We start from the raw sequence: 19,603 nt of genomic DNA on the forward strand, positions 1-19,603 counted from the left end.
CAGCATATTAAATCCAGTGCTGAGGGCAGGCACCAGATCCTACAGCGGTGTCCAAACGCCGCTATTTAGTGGGCTGGACATGAGCTTGGGGGGTGAGTTTCACGTGGGGTAGCTGGCGTGTCCTGGTGGGTGTGACGAGCCTCGTGCAGACAGGCACATGGCTTGAAGCCCAGGCTAAGCAGACTGAGGTAAAGCCCAGGCTCCCTAGGAGGTTTTAGTCTGATCTGCTCAGCTCAGGCGGAAAGCACCACTTAAGAGGTGAGCATAGTTGAGGCGGGCAAGCTGGCCAAGCCAAGGCCCACAGCACATTACTGCCTCTTCTCATGGGCCCCTCACAGCGGTATCAGGTATTGGAGCACCTCAGGGGTGTTGTACAAACACAGATCACCGACTGCCTGATAACAGCAGGCTGGAGAGCTCAGTACCCGGGGCCCGACGGGCCTTTGGCCTCTCTGCCAGCAACAGGAAAGAAAGGCGGAAGGAAGATCTGCAGGAAGGCACAGACCCAGTTAGCAGGGAGAAGGGCTGTAACACAAAAGCAGAAAATGCCCTGTGGGGAGGGCAGCCCAATTCTATTCCCACGCCAGCTGCGAAACCCACGGTTCCCCAATACTTCTCCTCTTAGATCTCCCAGGCAGCCAATGTATAGCCCTTCCCATCAGCACCTGCACAGGGGGAAGTGGGCAGTGAGGCGAAATTAACCTCTTGTCCACTTGTGTCCCTATTACCTGGCTAAGCGGTGCTGGCAGGGGCGCTCAGCTGAGAACACAGTGCTGTGAAAGCCCTCTGGAGTTTATTCCCCCCAGAAGCAAAGTACACTCACACACTCCCTGAGGCCAGCATCCGTGCTCCGTTGGTGTGTTCCCGCCTTTGTTGCAAATGGGATTGCAATGCCCTTCAAACCAGAGGGCATTGGGAGAAGGGGAGGAGGCCGTGCTGCATGGTATAGGAAATGAATGAGGTGTAAACTGACAGCCAGATACCTGGCCTCTCTTCAGTTTTGCTAGTGACTAATGGGGAGTGACGTTTCCTTAAAAGTGGAGTTCCTAAAAATAACCGAACACGAGCATCGGTAAATACTTCCTGACATACAAGTGGAGCTTGTAAAAACAGCGCAAGTGACAAATCTGTTATCATGCCTCTTTGATCAGGTAGCATTACTCCGAGGATTAGAACGCCAGAAACCGGCTCTGACGATGCCATCAAAAATATCCTGGAACAAGCGAAGAAGGAGATCGAGTCTCAAAAGGGAGGTAGGTGGGGCAGTCACAGAGCCAGGCAAAGCTCCCATCATCACACAAATGAGTGTTAGCCTCAGGGCAAGCTTTGGATTTATGGTGCCAAGCCGACAAAATGATATATGGGAGCTGACCCAGCCAAGAGAAGCAATGCCTGGGATCCACATCTTTCTGATCATTCTCTTCCTCCTGAGATACCACACCTGGAAAACAGAGGTCAGGACTCGTTAAATGAACAAAACTATTGCAGGTACAGGAGAAGGAAGTGAACGGAGGGCCCGACTGCGTGAATCTGTCAGGCACATAATTAATACATGAGAACAATAATAAGATCCCAAATATCCCTTAAGTGCTTGATCACTAGCGGAGCGGCAGCTTCATGCCAATGGGATGGTGTGTCGTCCCCTTCTGCGTCCTCTCGCCCCAGGTCATTGCTCCTTCCCATCTAAGCAAAATGAGGAACAGATTTGCCTGATTTGTTCTTTGACCACTAAGTCCCCTGTCCTAATCCCGTCCCACCTTGCAGCTTGGTGTTACCACACAGAGAACTGTGGGAAGTGAAACTGACCCACCCTTCTGCATGGGTAAGTCGGAAAAAACGCTAAAAGGGGGGAAACACCACCAATAAAGCAATTCCCAAAAGAGATAAAAAACCAAGCACAGTCTCTGTTTCATCCCTTGGGTTAGTCTTTGTACAGGTAGGGCTGCAAGTTTTTCCAGAACGTCTAGTGGTTTTCAGCACCTCAGTTTTTAAGTCGGTAGCTTGAGATCACTTTGTGGGGTCTGACTGCCAGAGACTGGCTGCTCTGCACTTTCTGAGGACCAAGGCCTGTTTAAGATGTCTCAGGTGGAACCCCAGACTTTGTCCCTTTTGAAAACCTTGCACATTTTGTTAAACTTCTTGGCTGAAATTGTACAACTGGAAGTGCCGACCATAAATATGGATTTAGGCAGTTATCTTTAAGCATCTGGGCTTGAAAGAGTTGAACACCTGTTGTTTAATCCAGAAGTGTCCTTTTAAAATTAGTTCCCTGGTATTCTTACAACTACTGAGACCTGAGCAAGGTATGTATAAAATTCATCACTTCATTCCAATGGGTCTGTTGAAATGTATGTACTGCATGCTGCCCTCTGCTGGATGCAGGCATAGCAACACCTCTGATGCTGGAAGTAATTCCATAATTGGGCTTTTCTTGTCATTTCCTATCTTTGAAGAATAATCTGTGATCATTATCTTGCCATTAGATTGAAGCCAATTCTTAGTAGAACTGAGACAATGTCATTTGGCAAAATCCACATACACAGTTGTACTATAAAATGAAACCTTCCATGTAGACTTCTGACAGTAGGGGACAGCAATGAAAACAAACCATTTAAATGTCATTACAGAAGATACATTTTTCCATGATTCTGGGGGCTCCTCAGCTCCCTGCCTGCACAAAGGCAAATGTAAATTGAGTTGCTGTTTTAAAAACTTCAAATCTAACCTCTTTTTCCCTGAAATAGATGAATAAATAAGGATGCCTGATCCATATGGCATGAGGAATCATTAAACCAGCTGTGTTCAGAGTCAATTACAAGAAGTGAAATATTTTAAAGCAGGTAGTCGCTGACAAAGCAGAATCCCAAAGAATTAAATTAGATGATAATGGTGGAAAAACAGACAGGGAAAACAAACATGTTTGCATATTGGCATAATCTTTAAGGGGGTTTATTTGGCAGTGGTAAAAATAAAACACTGGCTTCAGATGTGCATGGCAAACCATACGCTCTAGTGGGCACTTATGTCCAGACAAACTCTCTGACTTCGTGTGCCGCTGACTTTCCAAATCAGCCCAAGGAGAGCTGAAATTTGCCAAGCTGAATGTATGCCCCAAACTGAATTGGATTAAGAAGGTTCAAGTACAATCTCTTCACCTGAAGAATTTAAAAACAATTGGCATATTAGAACATCAGAAGTCATTTCCATTGTGAAGATATAAGAAGCTTCATGTAGACATAGTGATTGCTACCATATTTATCCAGAAATATAGGAAACTAACTCAGATCACACTATACCAGCCAACATGGAAACTCCCCTATCCCCTTCACTTCAGTAAGATCTGGTCATCACATCCAGATTGGGATGATTTACATGATAATGATATGAAGCAGAGGCATTTTTTTTAAGGCAAGGAAATTACATGCAAACAACTGGACTGCAGAGGTAATGTCCTAACATGGGAATTTTTTTAATTTAAAGGTCAAAAGCAACCTTAAAAAATAGATGATTATTTGTGTTACCTAGTGCCTGTGGGCTCCAGCTGAAATCAGGGCCCCATTGTACTAGGTTGTGCCCAGCCACATAGTGTGAGAGACTCCTTGCCCACAAGAATTTCACAATCTAAACAGACAAAACAAAAGATAAAACCAAATCCAGTGCTTGAGTGACTGGATGACAGCCAGATTATCACCCCTCTGTCTGGAAATGGTTTAACTCCCCTTGTTTCAAGGCACCCTGAAATTATTTATGAGATTAGCAAAAGATGTTATTTTTCTCTGTTTTCAGTTTGGTTCCTTTGTGCACTTTGTGTCTTGTCAGTTTCATCGTTTCCCATATGGTCTGTCAGGGCCCAGTCCTGAAAACTCCATATGTCTGTCAGTTCTGGGACTGACAACATGAGTAAGTGTGTGCAGAATTGCTTTCCCCTGTTGCTTGTGTGAGACTTACTCACACCAATTAGAGAGGAAACATACTTTAAAAAACAGGACAATGAAATTATGAACCCACAAATATTGGCAAGGGAGCCGTTTAAGGGCAGATGTGGCACATGAAACCATGTTTAACAGACTTCTTAATTGACTGACTAGATTTTAAGTTGTAGCTGCCCTTCTAGCTTGGTCCTGCTGCACTTATGCATTGTATTCTGTTCCTCTGTTTTGCTGTAGTGTAAAACATTATTATGGCAGGTGTCCCCAGGTGGCACTGTTACACATAGTCTTCCAAGTTCTTTTCTTTGGCATGCGAGCAACTGGTCAGTCTTGGGAAGATATGCTCTGTGTCTTCGTGTTAGTTTTATTATGCAAGGCTCGGATTAGAAAGAGCTATGGGAGCACCAAGGGAGTTTGCTCTCTGCCTTGGTCTCTGAAGCTATATCTATAATACAGATCTTAAAAACTGCACAGCTCTGCCACTATGGCTATGCTGCTCTAATTTTTCCTGTGTAGCTACTCTTTGCTGATAGGCTAGAGCTCTCTTGCTGGCATATCTAACCCACCCCCAAGGAACAACATTAGCATTGTCAGTAGGAGAGCCTCTTCTGCCAGCATAGCACTGTCTACACCAGCACTTTTGTCAGCAAAACTTAGGCTGCTCAGGGAGCTGGGTCTTTTACTCCCATGACCAACAAAAGTTTTTCCAACAGAAGTGTTAGTGTAGACAAAACCTGAGTGGAATCAGTTCCTGTGCCTGAGTTGCTCCCAGGAAATCAGACATTAAGATGGGCTGAGATCCCAAAAAAGGAGGATTTGCTCTGTATGCTGTTTGACCACCCTCTGTTCTAGGACTGGTGTATGAGTGTAAACACAATGGCTACATCTACACTGGCACCCTTTTCCGGAAATGCTTAAAACGGAACAGTTTTCCGTTATAAGTATTTCCGGAAAAAGCGCGTCTACATTGGCAGGATGCTTTTCCAGAAAAGCACTTTTTCCGGAAAAGCATCCGTGGCCAATGTAGATGCGCTTTTCCGGAAAAAAGCCCCGATCGTCATTTTCGTGATCGGGGCTTTTTTGTGGAAAAGACTACTGTGCTGTCTACACTGGCCCTTATCTGGAATAGTTTTTCCGGAAAAGGACTTTTGCCCGAACGGGAGCAGCATAGTTTTTCCAGAAAAACACTGACAATTTTACAGTAGATTGTCATTGCTTTTCCGGAAAAGCAATCAGCCAGTGTAGACAGCTGGCAAGTTATTCCGGAAAAGCGGCTGCTTTTCCAGAATTAGTGGCCCACTGTAGACACAGCCAATGAGTTACTTTCAGAGTCATCCCCTACACCACATTACTGATTTCTCCTCCACTGGAGAGGTGATGTTCAGAGCCTCAGACATATGCTACCTCTCACTAAATGAGCAACATACTGTCCCCTATGTGAGTATACAATACATAATGGGGCTAGTGATCTATTGCTCCAGGAAACATCTGCCTTTCCTGACTTCTGTGGTTTTTAACCACGTTTCCCATTAATAGAAATTAATTTAATTCTTTATGTAAATATTTGCATTGGCTTCTAAACTCCCCTCTGGTCTTGGCCAAGATTTTCCAAAGGGGCCACTAAGTTTTGGGTGTGCAGTTCATGACGATTGTGTAGTCTGTGTAATTGTGTAAAGTTTCAGTTGAAGGAAACACAATTCATAAAGCTGAAGCAAATGAGAATGGGGGGATACAATGGAAAAGCTTTCCCTGTCCTTTGCCAGTGTATTAGCAAGCTTTCGTTAGAATGCATTTGTCACAGTTACATAATCCAGCAATTACAAAGAATTTATGCTACCTGCAAAAATAGCTTGGCTTTCTTTTCTCTCTCCACCCACAAACATTCAACTTTTGATCTCTGCAGAAGACACTGACACAGTGAGTGACACCTCAGTGAAAAGGCTTACAATGATCTTTAGCGATTTTTTTCCCATGGAGGGTTCACAGCTCTATAAATAGCTTCCATTGTTGCTTGCAGTATTGTAGCTAACTCGCTCCCAGGATATCAGAGAGACGGAATGGGTGAGGTCATATCTTTTATCTTTTATTGGACCAAATTATGTTGAGGAAGGAGACAAGAGCCCTGGGTAAGCATGAAAGCTTGTCTCTTTTACCAACAGGTTGGTCCAGTAAAAGATATTATCTCACTCAGTCTGTCTTTCTAGATTTAGAAATAATATTCCAGACCTCCTCCTGAAATAACCCTATACTATATAATCAACAGTTGCCCCAAAGCTCAGTGATTTAAAAGGCCTTGGGGCTGCAGGCATCTGCCTCTGTTACTGCTGCTGAAGTCCTGCACAGTGTGATCCAGATGGCACCGAGGGCTGGCTGCCTCAATCCACGCCCCTTTCACCTGAGACCCCACCCCTTACAGGGGACTCAGATCTTTGTCCCCCACACACACATTACCCAGGACCCAGTGAAGTCTGTCACCAGCCTTGATAGTCAATATAATCATATTTGTGCATAAGAGCTAGGCTTGTTGTTAATAATAGTATTTTTAATAAACATAGCTCATATAAAGATAGGATGGTGGTGGTGTTAGATGGACTCCCCCCCTGCCTTTTATTGGGAGGCCATACCCTCAACTTCTCTCTCAAACCCCTGCAAGTAGGGCCCTACCAAATTCAGGGCCATTTAAAACATATTGCAGACCATTAAATCTGGTGTCTCCTCATGAAATCTGGTCTTTTGTGTGCTTTTACTTTATGTTCTAGAGATTTCACAGGGATAACCAGTGTTTCTCAAATTGTATGGTCTAGACCCAAAAGGGAATTTCATGGAGATTGCAAGGTTATTTTCAGGGAGTTGTGGCATTGCCACACATCTGTGCTGCTTTCAGATTTAGGCGGCCAGAAAGCAGCAGCTGCTAGCTGAGGGCCCAGCTCTGAAAGCAGCAAGGTGGAAGTAAAGGCTGGCAACCATAGTATGCCATCCTTCCTTCTGCACTGCTGCTGGTGGCAGCTCTACCCTCAGAGCTGGGCTCCTGGGCAGCAGCCTCCAGTTGCCTCTCCAGTTGCCCAACTCTGAAGGCAGCATTGCTGCCTGCAGCTGCACAAAAGTAAAGGCCACAGTGCCACAGTCTCCAACCCCATAATCTTGCAAATCCCCTCCCAGCTCTTTTTTTGGGTCAAAACCCCTTCAGTGGCACACTGATATTTCAGATTTAAATAGCTGAAATCATGACATTTACAATTGGCAAAATCCCGTGCCCATGAAATTGACAAAAATAGACCTTGAATTTGGAAGGCCCTCGCCATAAGAGGTTATAATGTGCGGCTGTCCATGAACAGCATAGATATATGTTCTAAGATCTAAGTGTTCTTTTCCATGAAGGCTATGATAGCTCTTTGCTCAGGGCTGCCCAAAGGGATCATATGTAGACTGTTGTTCTTTTGAAGGCATTTACAACCAGCTAATCCTATTGGTTTAGATTGTGTTGACTCCAGCATTGAGGTTCTGTGCTGCAGAGCATTACCAGTGCTTTCCAGCTGTAGATCTCCGAGCTCCTTACAAAAGACTTTATCCCCTTTTCTGAGCTAATCCTGCTGCATGCGTAACCCGTTGATGAAGTGTGTGAGAGAAGGGAGGCAAGTCTGTTACAGCCCCTGTGAGAGAGGGTTGGGGTTTTCATTAAAGCTATAGCAGCTCACGCTTTTAGCTCTGAAAGTCCCTGGTTTAATTCCTGAGGGGTCAGCCATGACGGTGGCCATCCCATCTCCTGTGCAGAATGAGCTGGGCTGGTCCAGAAGAGCTAGCACATCCCCACCCAGCCAGGTCTCAGATCTGTCAGCCCCATGATACGCAGATGTGGAGGGAAGGTTCTAGCAGAGCGTCCATGGCCTAAAACCTGTGTGGGCCTGTTGAGGCCTGCAGCCAACTGTGCTGAACCCAGTGAATCAGAGGGCCCTGGCCCCCGCTCAAGATGCCCTTTGCCCGGCAATGTTTCATTTCCCAGTCCTGGGCAGTGCCCTTTCCCTGCCCCCTCATTCCTGCGTTGTCTGCTCTGTCCTCAGGTGAAACCAAGAGCTTGGCTGCCCCCCAGGCAGTCACCAATGGCAACAGCAACTCAGAAGAGGCCATTAAAAGCATCCTGGAGCAGGCCCGGCGGGAGATGCAGGCCCAGCAGCAGGCCCTACTAGAGATTGAGTCTGGCGGCAGCAGCAGGCCCGAGGCCGCACCACCCACAGAGCGTTCCACCTTGGCCACTGTCAGCCAGAACATCGTCCAGGCCTACATCAAGCAGGAGGAGGGGACGCTGGGCACTGGGTCCAGCTCCACCTCCACGCAGACCTCCCTGGCGGTGCTCTCGCCCGCCGCCTTTGTGCAGAGCATCATCCGCAAGGTCAAGTCGGAGATAGGCGACGCCGGCTCCTACTTCGACCAGCACTGGGCCTCAGAGAGGAGCCTGCTCAGCCAGCCCTACACCTCCGTGTCACCGTCCCTCTCCTCCTCCTCCTCCAGCTACTCGAGCCTGGCCAATGGGCGAGCCTGGCTACGGGGGGAGCCCAGCGAGGAGGAGCTGGCTGCAGGCGACGAGGAACCTCACAAGGCTGTGGAGATGAAATCCGAAGGGGCCAGCTCAGAGCCACAAAGCGCTGGCCGCCTCTCCTATTACCCGGCGTATGTCCCGCGCACCCTCAAGCCGACTGTGCCCCCACTCACCCCAGAGCAATACGAGATGTATATGTACAGGGAAGTGGACACCTTGGAGCTGACAAGGCAGGTGAAGGAGAAACTGGCCAAGAATGGAATCTGCCAGCGGATCTTCGGGGAAAAGGTACTGACCCAGAAGGAGCTGGCCCAGAGACTGGCCAGAGCCCTGAGCCTAAGCATGCCCCAGTTTAAAAATTGGCTTCCCTCTCTGGTCTTCTTTGCTATCCCAGCCACCGTGGTGCCTTCCCTCATCAGCCATGTCCCCATAACACTCTAGGTCTCCTCCGCTAGCAGTGCCACAGGGCTCCCCACATCTCCATACCCCCTCGAGCATTTTAGGGACCATTTTACACCACACAGTCCAGCAGACTTCCCTCTTTCCACATAATCGGGAGGGGACAATTTGGCCTTTCCCCTAGTTGTTGCTGCTGTCTGCCATACCCCTGTGCTCAGAGCATGGGGCTGACCGCTCTGGCCAGGGGCCCATGGAGCCACAGGGATGCAAGCCAGTTTCTCTGGGAGGTGGGTAAAGGTCGCAAGAAAAATCCCAGGCCCTGTCTCAGGGGCGGGAGCACGGGGCCTGCTTGGCAGGTGCCCTTTGCTTTCCCAGCCATTGGCCTCTCTGAGCTGCTCCACTTCCCATCTGTCTCCCTCACTGCCAGGGCTGGGCCAAGCTAGTGAGGGCCCTTTCCCTGCTGCCAGCCACTGCTTCCCCTTCCCCTCGCCTGTCTTCTCTCTCCCAGGCCCTTGGTGGAGCAGCCAGAAGCACAGCACCCCCTGCGAGTGGCCTTTGGGGCTTTGGGGCCATTTCTGGCTGGATTTCCCCCATGCTCTGGACTCAAGGCACTGGGCTGCTGGGGGTGCTGGGAGCTTCCAGCCCAGCCCAGCCAGGGGAAGATTCTCTTTGGAGATCAGCTAATGGAGCAGCAGCAGCCACTCTGGTTGTACAGCACAGCACAGTGTGCTTGGAATAGGGTTTGGTAGCAGGCTGGGGGAAAAAAGGGAACTAGAGGCGACGACAGCCCAGCTCCTCCTCCGAGTGCTAGGAACACAGCCTGTTGCTCACAGATCATGTATGAAACTGCTGGGTGGGACTCTGCCCCCTGTTGTCTCCCCTTCTGCACCCTTAGCTCCCACATACATGGGCCAGAGAAGCTCCATAGCTGCACAATTCCCGAATGCAGGATTTCCTGTGAAACCCACACACACATGCTGACCCCAGGAGGGTTTGCCCATAGTACGCAGCCCTAGCACTGGGGCTGGTGGCTGGTGAGGGTGCCATGGTTCAGAGCAGCCCTGGGGTTGATTCTGTTATGATGGCATGAAACAGAAAGGGGGCCATTGCTCTGCCTTCCCGCGGGGCTGCAAACTCCTAGCATGGGCTCCAAGCTGGGACTATGCTGTGAACACCAGACCTGTCTCCAGCCTCAGTAGTTTGGATGGACAATCTCCCACTTAACACTAAAGGAGTCTGTGGGAAGAAACAGCAAAGATTCATAGAGTTTACGGGCAGAAGGGACCATCGGAACCTCTGGTCTGACCTCCTGTGTATCCTAGGCCATTATTTCCCCCCGCTACCCTTCCCCTGAGCCCAGGGACTGGTGTTTGACTAAAGCATCTTCCTGAAGAAGTTAATCGTCCAATCCTGTGACTCCTGCTGTAGGTGCTGGGCTTGTCTCAAGGAAGCGTGAGCGACATGCTGTCCAGGCCCAAACCATGGAGCAAGCTGACCCAGAAAGGCCGAGAACCATTTATCAGGATGCAGTTATGGCTCAATGACCAGCTTGGCCAAGGGATCAGCCAGCAGCCAAACCCTCCACAGGGTAAGTTCGTGCTGCTCTTTGACACTACACCGGCTGCCTTGAATATTGTGCAGAGGAATGATCAGGGATCTAAGTTCCAATGCACTCAGAGCCTGGGGATGTTGAGAGTGTTTGGTCCAGCTATGGTGTGAACTAACCAGTGATGTTTCTCTGATCCATTGGATTGACCCAGCTGATAAATTAATAGATGGGTCATTTCACCACTCCGACCTGTCAGTCGGTCTGATCATTGATATTTGTATCAACCAGGGAACTTTCAGCTTTAACCTGGAAACTTCAGGTACTTTTCAGCTCTCCTCTTTAACAAAACCCAGAAGGAGGAGTACACTCAGCAGGATAAAATATCTCAGTACAGTAACATTTGCATTTCCCATTCTGGTGGGTAGATCTGCTGAGCAGGAGCTTTCATTTTGCAGAGGGCTGAAAGCAATAAGGCCCTGGCCTCTTAGCACTAACCATAATACAAATGATAAATTATAGCAGACATGCCAAAATACAAGAGGTGGGTGACACTTCTCAGCTGAAACCTATTTTCATTAAAAAAAGAAGAAGATTCAGTGACGCTAAAATGTTTTGTGAATTCATGTCATTTCACCATATTGTTCATTCAGGGAGGGGAGAGGATTCCAAAAGCATCAAATTGTTTCCTTTCAGCATTTTCTAAACACAACATTTTGTTACATTTGAAATAACTTCTGGCTTCAACATTTGCTTGAATTTTAAAATTTCAGAACATTTTAAAAGGGTCAGAATTGAAAGAAAGCATTTCATTCCATTTGAAATGGAATGTTTTTAATGCTTCAGTTTGTGGAATTTTTTAGTTTTTGATCTGAAACAAACACTTTTTTTTTTCAAAATCTTGAAATCGCCAGTGAAGCAAAAAATCAGTTCTGTACAAAACATCCCGTCAGAGACCAGTCTCACAATATTGCTTCCCAGCTAGAAGCCAAATGTGCTATACATTGCATAAAACAGACTGAGCTTAAAAAATTTCCAAGCTAATTAAGTTAGAGCAGAGTTGTTAAGAAGAGGATCCAACAAATGTCTGAACATTTTTGGTTTATTTCTATGGATGTTTGACAGCAACCATGCACAGCTCTTTAGCAGGGTTTGAACCTGAGATCTATAGCACCACAGTAGAGACCTGAGTTGCTGGAGCTAAAAGAGGCACTCTATCAGGGAGCACTGATAGTAGGTTATTATCCTCTCTTTGGCACAGCGCTCAGGGAGGTGCAACCCACACTGTATAAGCATGCTACAGATATATACACTCATATGACTCCTGTAAAGTTACATGCATGTATCTCCGAGCCAAATACAGCTCTCCGTGCAGAGGCAAGGCACAGGGGTCTCGGTCAAGGTGTGCTGCCTCATCTGTCTCTTAATGAAGTCAGTGGAAAAATTCCCATAGACTTCACTGGGCTTTCACCCACTAGATCAAGTGTCAACACTTATTTAAATGGAGAAAGCGAATATAGTTGTTGAGCACCATACTACATAGCCACATGGCATCCAACCTTAGCAAACCAGTGTGGGAGATTGCCAGTCAATCCGTTAGCCTGTCTTTGAGCCATTAGTGATGCTGACACTAAGGTCCAGTCCTAACCAATTGGCGGTCCTGGGTGACCACCCGGATCACCCATAGGATTGCTAGATGATTTCAAATAAAATACCAGACCAAAAAAAAAAAAAAATCTGAGGAACATTTGTCAAACAAAAAAAAGGGGGGAGGGTTGGGGAGTAACCAGGGAAACCTGGAAGGTTGGGAGATCGAGCCAAAATTCAGCCTCCCTCCTCTTTTCCCCCTCCTATGCTGCATTCAAATTGGGATGCTATATTTCCAGGTTAAAAAAGGCATGTACATTCATTCCTCCTCCCTCTCCTTCCTCCCCCCCCCCTCCCCCCGCCTTCCGATACACACACACACAGACACACACACACGCTGTCATCTTTTGGAAAGGATGCTTCATACATCTTTCCTGAGCCATTGTTCTGACATAGCCGATTCATTTCCAGCCCCCTTAATTAGTATGTTTCACAAAATAAGGTTGTTCTACAGATCCTTCAAATGTTATTTTGTCAGAAATTGGTTTTGAAAGTCATCTGGTTAAAAAAAAATCCAACAACAACAAAATCCTTTGGCTGTATGCCTAGAACAGAGAAGGCATGGGGGTGGAGGGAGGAGAATATTAATGTTGTGTTTTCTCTCCTTAATTATTTCCACTACCACAGATCTGTATATAAGTTTTTGACTTATCAGTCCCCCACTTGCAAAAAGAAGAGACAGGTGACATTTCTCCCTCCTCAGATGCTCTCCATTCTGTGCGTGTTGCAAATGACAAATCACCCCAATAAATAACGTTCTAGTTATTTTATCTCTCATTGATTTTCTTATTTTCTCCCTCTCCCCCACCAAGGTGACTGTCACATGCAAGCAGGAGAAAGAGATTCTCTGTCAACTCCTGTTTGCCCCCAGATGGTCTCAAACTCGACTGGAATTGACAGTTGTTAAGAAAGGGGGAAAGACATGGAGAGACAGCGTGCCATGAAATTAGTCTGCAGCCGCATGCAAGCAGCTGTCGGATTTGTACAGAGGATTTTGTTATCAATAAACCCGTTCAAAGGGATGTTTCAAGTGCGCTTAAATGTCTTCCCGGTGATAGATCTAGGCAGAAAGACACTGGAGATCTGAGACCAGGAGGGGATCTGAGAGAGATGTGGCAGCAGGCAGGGCAGAGCAGATACTATGTTCACTGTCAAACCCCTGAGCTCTTATTTTATATGAATTTTTTGGCTGGATGCTCACATACAGACTTTCACTGATCATGTTTCTAAGTACCACCAGGGCCAAATTAACACCATCCAGCATCCTAGGACCATGTGGGCCTCCCTGCCAGTGGTGGCCCCGCCCATGATGAGATGAGCAACATCCTTCCCGTCTGTTCAGCTGTGGTGCAGCATATGGGACCAGATGGTTTCTGATCTAGCTGCAGTGGCTGCTGCTGCAAACTCTGCATGAGGCTGCCTGCAGACTCAGGCAGCTGTTGTGCATTGGTCACATTTGATCCACCTGTTCAAGCTTTTCCTCTCCGCTAGGACTGCCAGAGACAGAAAAGGGATTAAAAAGAAAGTTTGAAAGAAAGCTTAGATTCTGTTGCTTTCATAGGGCCCTGGGATGGGCCTGCTATACCCATGTACTGGGCTTTCGTCCACAAATCTGTACGTATCTTGTGTGCCAGAATCAAAGCACAGTGTTTGCCTGGGATCTTTGGGTGATTAAGGCTCAGTCTGACCATTGTGTGTCATGTGTGGCTGACTAGGAGACAGCAGCCAAGCATAAGCCACTAGATCATGGTTGAATATCGTGGCAGCTTAAAATAAGCCAGCAGCGGGAAGTGGTGGGGGTGACTCAATAGGCTGTGTTCTTGCCGCTGAGTCAGACTGGAACCTTGCCGAGCCTAGTAAAAGGGGTTAGAGCTAAGTTAATCCAGTCCTGGCCGCCCCAGCCACTAAAATACCTGCGGCACCTTTTGTAAGTGTCACAATGTCAACTCTGCTGCCCCAACCAATTTCACCGGATGCCATAGAATCATAGAACACTAGAACTGGAAGGGACCTCGAGAGGTCATCGAGTCCAGTCCCCTGCCCCTCACGGCAGAATTTCCTTTCATCCTAACTTCTAAAACACCGCCAGCACCCCACTGTTTGAAATGGAGCTGATATTTTCTTCTCTTTGCTGATTCAGACTGTTGCTGGGTGCTGTGAAATAGTTGCTGTGATCTGCCCCAGAAGTGGCTGCAGTGATAGGTGAAATGATCCCTGGGTATAGCTTACCTGGGAGCCTTCAGGATGAAAGATGCTCTGGGATATTGTCAGGGTTAGGTTTAAAGGCTCATTCAGAAGTCTCTGTCTTACACAGGGCTGAGTAGCAGCCAGCAAACAAACCAAACTGACCAAGATAAATTTAACCCCCCCCGGGCAAACCCTACAGCTACGAAGAAACAGGATTGTGTGAGCTGCAACAATAACCTTTCTCTCTCCCCGGTGTTTGACAGCCAGCCCTGGGGAGACCCAGTCTTCCCCCTCCGCTCCACCCAGCCCGCTGGAGCAAGACAAAAGCCCCCCTGAGCCTCTCATGATAACTCTGGAGAGCAGCAAAGAAAATCAGCAACCGGAGAGCAGGTCGACTTCATCACTGAGTGGCAAGACATGTCCCAACAACCAAGCCCCTGTGGGCATCCAGGAAATTGTCGCCATGTCGCCCGAGCTTGACACGTACTCCATCACCAAGAAGGTCAAAGAGGTGTTAACGGACAACAATCTAGGTGCTGATTTCCAGATGCCTCTTGGCTGGTCGTGACCTCTGCAGCAGCATGTGCTTAGCTGCAGAGAAGGGCTAGTCCAGGGAAGGGGGGGCTCTGGGGTGTCAGTCCAGCCTATATCGGAGATGGATCAGGTATATGATTTGGACATGGACACAGGTCCTGGGGCAGAGGGTTTCCAGTGTTGTGCATTGATCTTGATTTCTTGCCAGGTGTCTGTCTAAGGCCAGGGTGGGGATCCGGCCCCCAGTTTGCCTGAATCTGGCCCCTCAAGGCTTGGAGCTCCCCCCCAAAATTGAGAGGCCAGCGTTGGTGCTCCAGCCCTGTCACTCTCCCACCTTCTGCCTGCTGCTGCACCCCCACTCTGCTTCAGCACCCTACCTCCCACCCCCACCCTGCTCATGCACCCTAACACCCTCCCAGAACCACCAGCCCCTGCACCCCAAGCCTGCTTCCTGGAAGCCCCTCCCACACCCTGAACCTCTCATTTTTGGCCGCACCTCAGAGCCTAGGGGGCCCACAAAAATGCACGAGCCTGGGCCCCCCAGGCTCTGGTGTGTATGGGGAATGTGGGGAGTGTCTTTCTCCTTCTCCATCTGGGGCCACGTCAGTGAGGGGGTTTTGTGTTTTGGAGTTTTTTGCATCTCACTTCTGTGCAGTCACCGACTGATTTTTCTGTGGGTCAGCAGCCCCCAAACCCAAGAAAGGTTCCCACCCCTGCTCTAAAGGTAGGTCTACACTCCAGCTGGAGGCTAATTCTATGAGGAATGAGGCCAGGCCTAACACTGCTTGCACCCTGAGCACGCGTCTTTGGTCGCTCAGGTGGGATCGCGCTTGGACAGCCAGCCCCTCCCATCCTTCGTGCAGCTGCAGTAACTTTGCTAACTAGCATATGGGCTTGAGGACAGCTAGCCTGGGTCTGTTGGCTCATGCTGGGAATTACACCTCCAGCTCCAGCGTAGACCTCCTGTCTATGTCAGACGCTGAGCGAGGCCAGGCTGATGGGCAGGACACCCCAGCTGCTAGTAGCATGGAAACTGAGCAAGGCTGGCAACCAGACGATTCAGCTGCCTGCACAGCACAATGTTCTGTCATGAGTGCATCAGCTTTGGGGCAAACAGCAGACGAGCCGAATTCCCCACTGGGGTGGGACATGCCCCTGCTCTCCTGAAATCAGTGGGAACTTTGCCATTGGCTCGAATAACCTGGGACAGCTTCATTGCGGGCAGTGGTGTACCAGCTGGGGTAAGGGTCTGTGCTGAGCTACAACCCCAGCTGCTTCCTAGGTTCCTGCAGCCACATCTCTTTTAATCCCTCTCTGCTTCTTCTCTGCCAGGCCAGCGTCTCTTTGGGGAGAGCATCCTGGGCCTGACACAGGGCTCGGTGTCTGACCTCCTCTCCAGGCCCAAGCCCTGGCACAAGCTGAGCCTGAAGGGCCGGGAGCCCTTTGTCCGCATGCAGCTCTGGCTTAATGACCCACACAACGTGGACAAGCTCCGTGACATGAAGAAACTGGAGAAGAAAGGTGAGTGTCAGCGTCCCCGAGCTCACCCAGGGCACAGAGCCAGGGCTGGATTCTGACTTCAGTGCAAATCCAGAGTCATTTCTTGGACATGCTGGACTGATACTGCTGTGCACCAGCTTCCGCCTGGTGGGTGTAGCTAGTTGGTGGCAAATCCTTGTCAGTGAGGTGCGGTCTGATTCTGCTGTCGCCCTGGTGTAAATCAGGAGTCATCGTACTGAAATCAGTGGAGTTACCTTGGTGAGAACCTGGGGGAAGGCAGATTGGAATTGGGCTTGCACCCGCTGCTGCTCAGTGTCTACAGTTCAAACAGGCGGGATCACAGCCAGCAAATAACCTAGATCTGTGCGTTTGCCCATTGCAAGCTGGTGACTTACAAAGGACCATGCTCTGGAGCTAAAGAGCAATCCAGGCAGTGACTGAATGGTGGCAAGCGGCCAACTGCTCCAGTCTGGGCACTCAAATAGGGCCAAACTCAGTGTGCATGACCAGATGGTCTCCCCATGGTGCAATGCGCTGGTTGATGGTCTCCTCCACCCTAGGGGTGGCTGCATTTTGCCAGGGCAGGATGTAGTGGAGGGCGCTGTGCTCTGACAGCCTCCAGGGCAGGGCAGGCAAGTGCCCTACATCAGAGAGGTGTCACTAGGAACTATTGACTGGAGCTCTCTAGTCGCTGAAGCTTGCTCTGGCCTTCTCAGGGTGTGTTACTGGGGCATGTCACAGGGAACATGGGATGCTGGGATTGCATCCCATGCTGGGATTGCAAGCTGCAAATGCTCAGGTCAGAGAGGAGTTGGGGCAGGTGAGCACTCCTGGTAGAGTGGACGTAGGCTTGGATCCTGTCTGCTCACTGTCCCCTATCGCCACATCCAGATCGTTGCCAGCAGGAAGCTGGTTCTAAGGGTGAATCCCGTCCCCAGAGCAACCCAAGATTCACACTCTAGTGTCCAGAGGGGGAAGCCAGATGCTTGCAAGTCAGAGTGGCCAGTCCAGGGATGGGCAATAATTTTTGCACGAGGGGTCACTTCACAAATTTTAATAGTGATCATGGGCCAGCTCCAGGCTCTCCCGGAAAAGGCAGGATCTCCAATGGAAAGGGGCGGAGCCACAGGTGGAAGGGGCAGTTCCCTCTAGGTGCCATGTACCCCTGGCAGGGGAAGGGGACTCCACATCCTTCCCCACACTCTGGCCAGTCGGGGTCTGGGGGCAGGGATCGTGAAAAGTCTCTTGCACACCACCTCCACTCTGCCAAAAGCTCGCGGCACCTAGAGGGAACCACCAGCCACGTTGTACAGTGATCAGCTTCGCGCACTCCCCCACCCCCGGGTCTCAATTGACCTGGGGCCAGGGAAGCAGTAGGGCAGGCCATGGGTCACATCAAATGGCTTGCTGGGTAAAATCCAGCCTGCGTTGTGTATCCTGCCCATCTGAGTGCGCTTTGCAGAATGGACTGTGCAGAGTGTAGTTTCCAGCCATGCAGCCTCAGAGGTTTGGGTTGACTGGCTTAATGGCTGTGGCCCATGTTCCCTGTGAGCTGGGCGCTTGGGCAGCCGCACAGCAGAGATTCCAATGCCGCCCAGCCGATTAGCAGAGTGCTTACACCCAGAAACCGGTGTCTCTTCTGGTGGTGCCCATCCATACATGCCTCGGTGCACAGAACAAAATGTATTCCACACATGGATGGAAAACGTTAGAAGGAACGGCAGAGAGGGTGAGGGGGGCTGGTAGCACAGGCCTCTCATGGCCGGGCTGCCTCTGCTCCTCTCCCTTAGCTTACCTGAAGCGTCGCTATGGGCTGATCAGTGCCAGCTCCGACAGCGAGTCTCCCAACACCCACTCTGAGTGCACCAGCCCCAGCCTCCAGGCCCAGGACCTCGGCCTGCTCCAGGTGAAGAAGCCCCGGGTGGTGCTTGCTCCAGAGGAGAAGGAGGCCCTGAAGAAGGCCTACCAGCTGGAGCCATACCCTTCCCAACAGACCATCGAGCTGCTCTCCTTCCAGCTGAACCTCAAGACAAACACGGTCATCAACTGGTTCCACAACTACCGGTACAGCGGGTGGGGAGGGGCCGTCTACATCTCAGCAGAGCAGGGTGGGGATCTCAGGAAGCACTGAGTTTGGCAGGTCCCTCCTCTGTTTTCAGTGGCAAGACATTGGCAGCAGCTCCCCTCAGGGACAGCAGCAGAGGAGGGGACACCAGAGGAAGGTCTGAGGGTTGCTGATCATAGACATAAACCAGGTTCTTTCAAGCGATGCCTGGCCCTGGCCATTCCTGGCTGGGGCATGAGTGGGCAGCGGTTCCATGTGTCAGGTGGCAATGAGCAAAACCCCACTGACACGGACCCCACAAACTTGAGCAAGGTGTCAGCGTGCAGGGCACAGCAGGTCCTGGACATCCCAGCCAAGCGGGACCCCTCAGCAGCAGGACCTAGGCTCTCACTGATAACACCTTTGTGATGTGCCCACAACTGCAGGGGTGGTTCCTGTGCCGGCAGCCAGGCCAGCCCAGAGAGACGTTTGCCAAAGCAGCTCTCAAGAGAGGAGCAAGCAGCCCATGTCCAAAACGGGGTGTTGATTCTGAAACCGAATGATGGCACATTTGGTGTCAGCATTGATAGCTAGTGCTGCTCACTTCCCGAGAGCCCCGTCACTGGCTAATGTGCAAACCCACCACTGCTGTTGCAGAACTGAATGAAGCAGGGCTTGTGCACTGTGTGGGTTCAAGTGCTGCAACTGGCCCTGTCCAGTGTATAAGCCAGCAGACAAAGGCAGTCAGGAGTCCAGAATGCAGCATCACTCCATTTCCAAAGAGCTGCTGTCCTACATCCACCAGTCTCAATTCTTCCTCTGTGACTAGCATGGGCCTCCAATCCCACAGCTGCATAGTAAAGGCTAGAACCAGACCCCTGGCTCCTCCTGCCAATCTCCAGGTGCCTCAGGAATCACCCCTTTGGCGCCTCTAACTGATGGCTTTCCCAGGTAGCGGTGTGCATGCGGGGGTGAGGGGCTAGGGGTGACTCAGTGGAGACATTACACTTGAGCAAGGTGCAGACAGACGCAATGCATCTTCAAAAGGATCAGCTTGAGTTTCTCTTGCCCCAAATCCCAAGGGCTGGGCTTCGCACAAGTTTTGTACCATGCTACCAAAATCTGTTTGAAACCCCAGTATAGCTAAAGCAATTCTGTCCCCTAGAGCGGATGGTTTTGCTAGTACAACGGGGCTTATATCTGACCCTGGACAGTGCATTTAGCCATGCGCTGCTTTATCTCCCCCAAGGTTGTATGAGGGTGATGCTAGGGTTTTAGCTGAA

The 19,603-nt window shown here is 49.7% G+C and overlaps 1 protein-coding gene across 7 annotated transcripts in view; it reads left to right on the forward strand.

The window, feature by feature from the left end:
• The window catches only part of CUX2 (cut like homeobox 2), a 281,755-nt gene that overhangs the window by 258,208 nt on the left and 3,944 nt on the right, over positions 1 to 19,603 (forward strand). For all 7 annotated transcript variants that reach the window (XM_075898702.1, XM_075898705.1, XM_075898703.1 and 4 more), the window contains 6 exons: positions 1,152 to 1,253; positions 7,988 to 8,751; positions 10,291 to 10,450; positions 14,506 to 14,775; positions 16,109 to 16,297; positions 18,067 to 18,340. In XM_075898702.1, coding sequence (XP_075754817.1) covers positions 1,152 to 1,253; positions 7,988 to 8,751; positions 10,291 to 10,450; positions 14,506 to 14,775; positions 16,109 to 16,297; positions 18,067 to 18,340 — 1,759 coding nt within the window. The remainder of the gene's footprint in view (positions 1 to 1,151; positions 1,254 to 7,987; positions 8,752 to 10,290; positions 10,451 to 14,505; positions 14,776 to 16,108; positions 16,298 to 18,066; positions 18,341 to 19,603) is intronic.

The sequence above is a fragment of the Pelodiscus sinensis genome, chromosome 15 (genome assembly GCF_049634645.1).
Source record: "Pelodiscus sinensis isolate JC-2024 chromosome 15, ASM4963464v1, whole genome shotgun sequence".
NCBI lineage: Eukaryota > Metazoa > Chordata > Testudines > Trionychidae > Pelodiscus > Pelodiscus sinensis.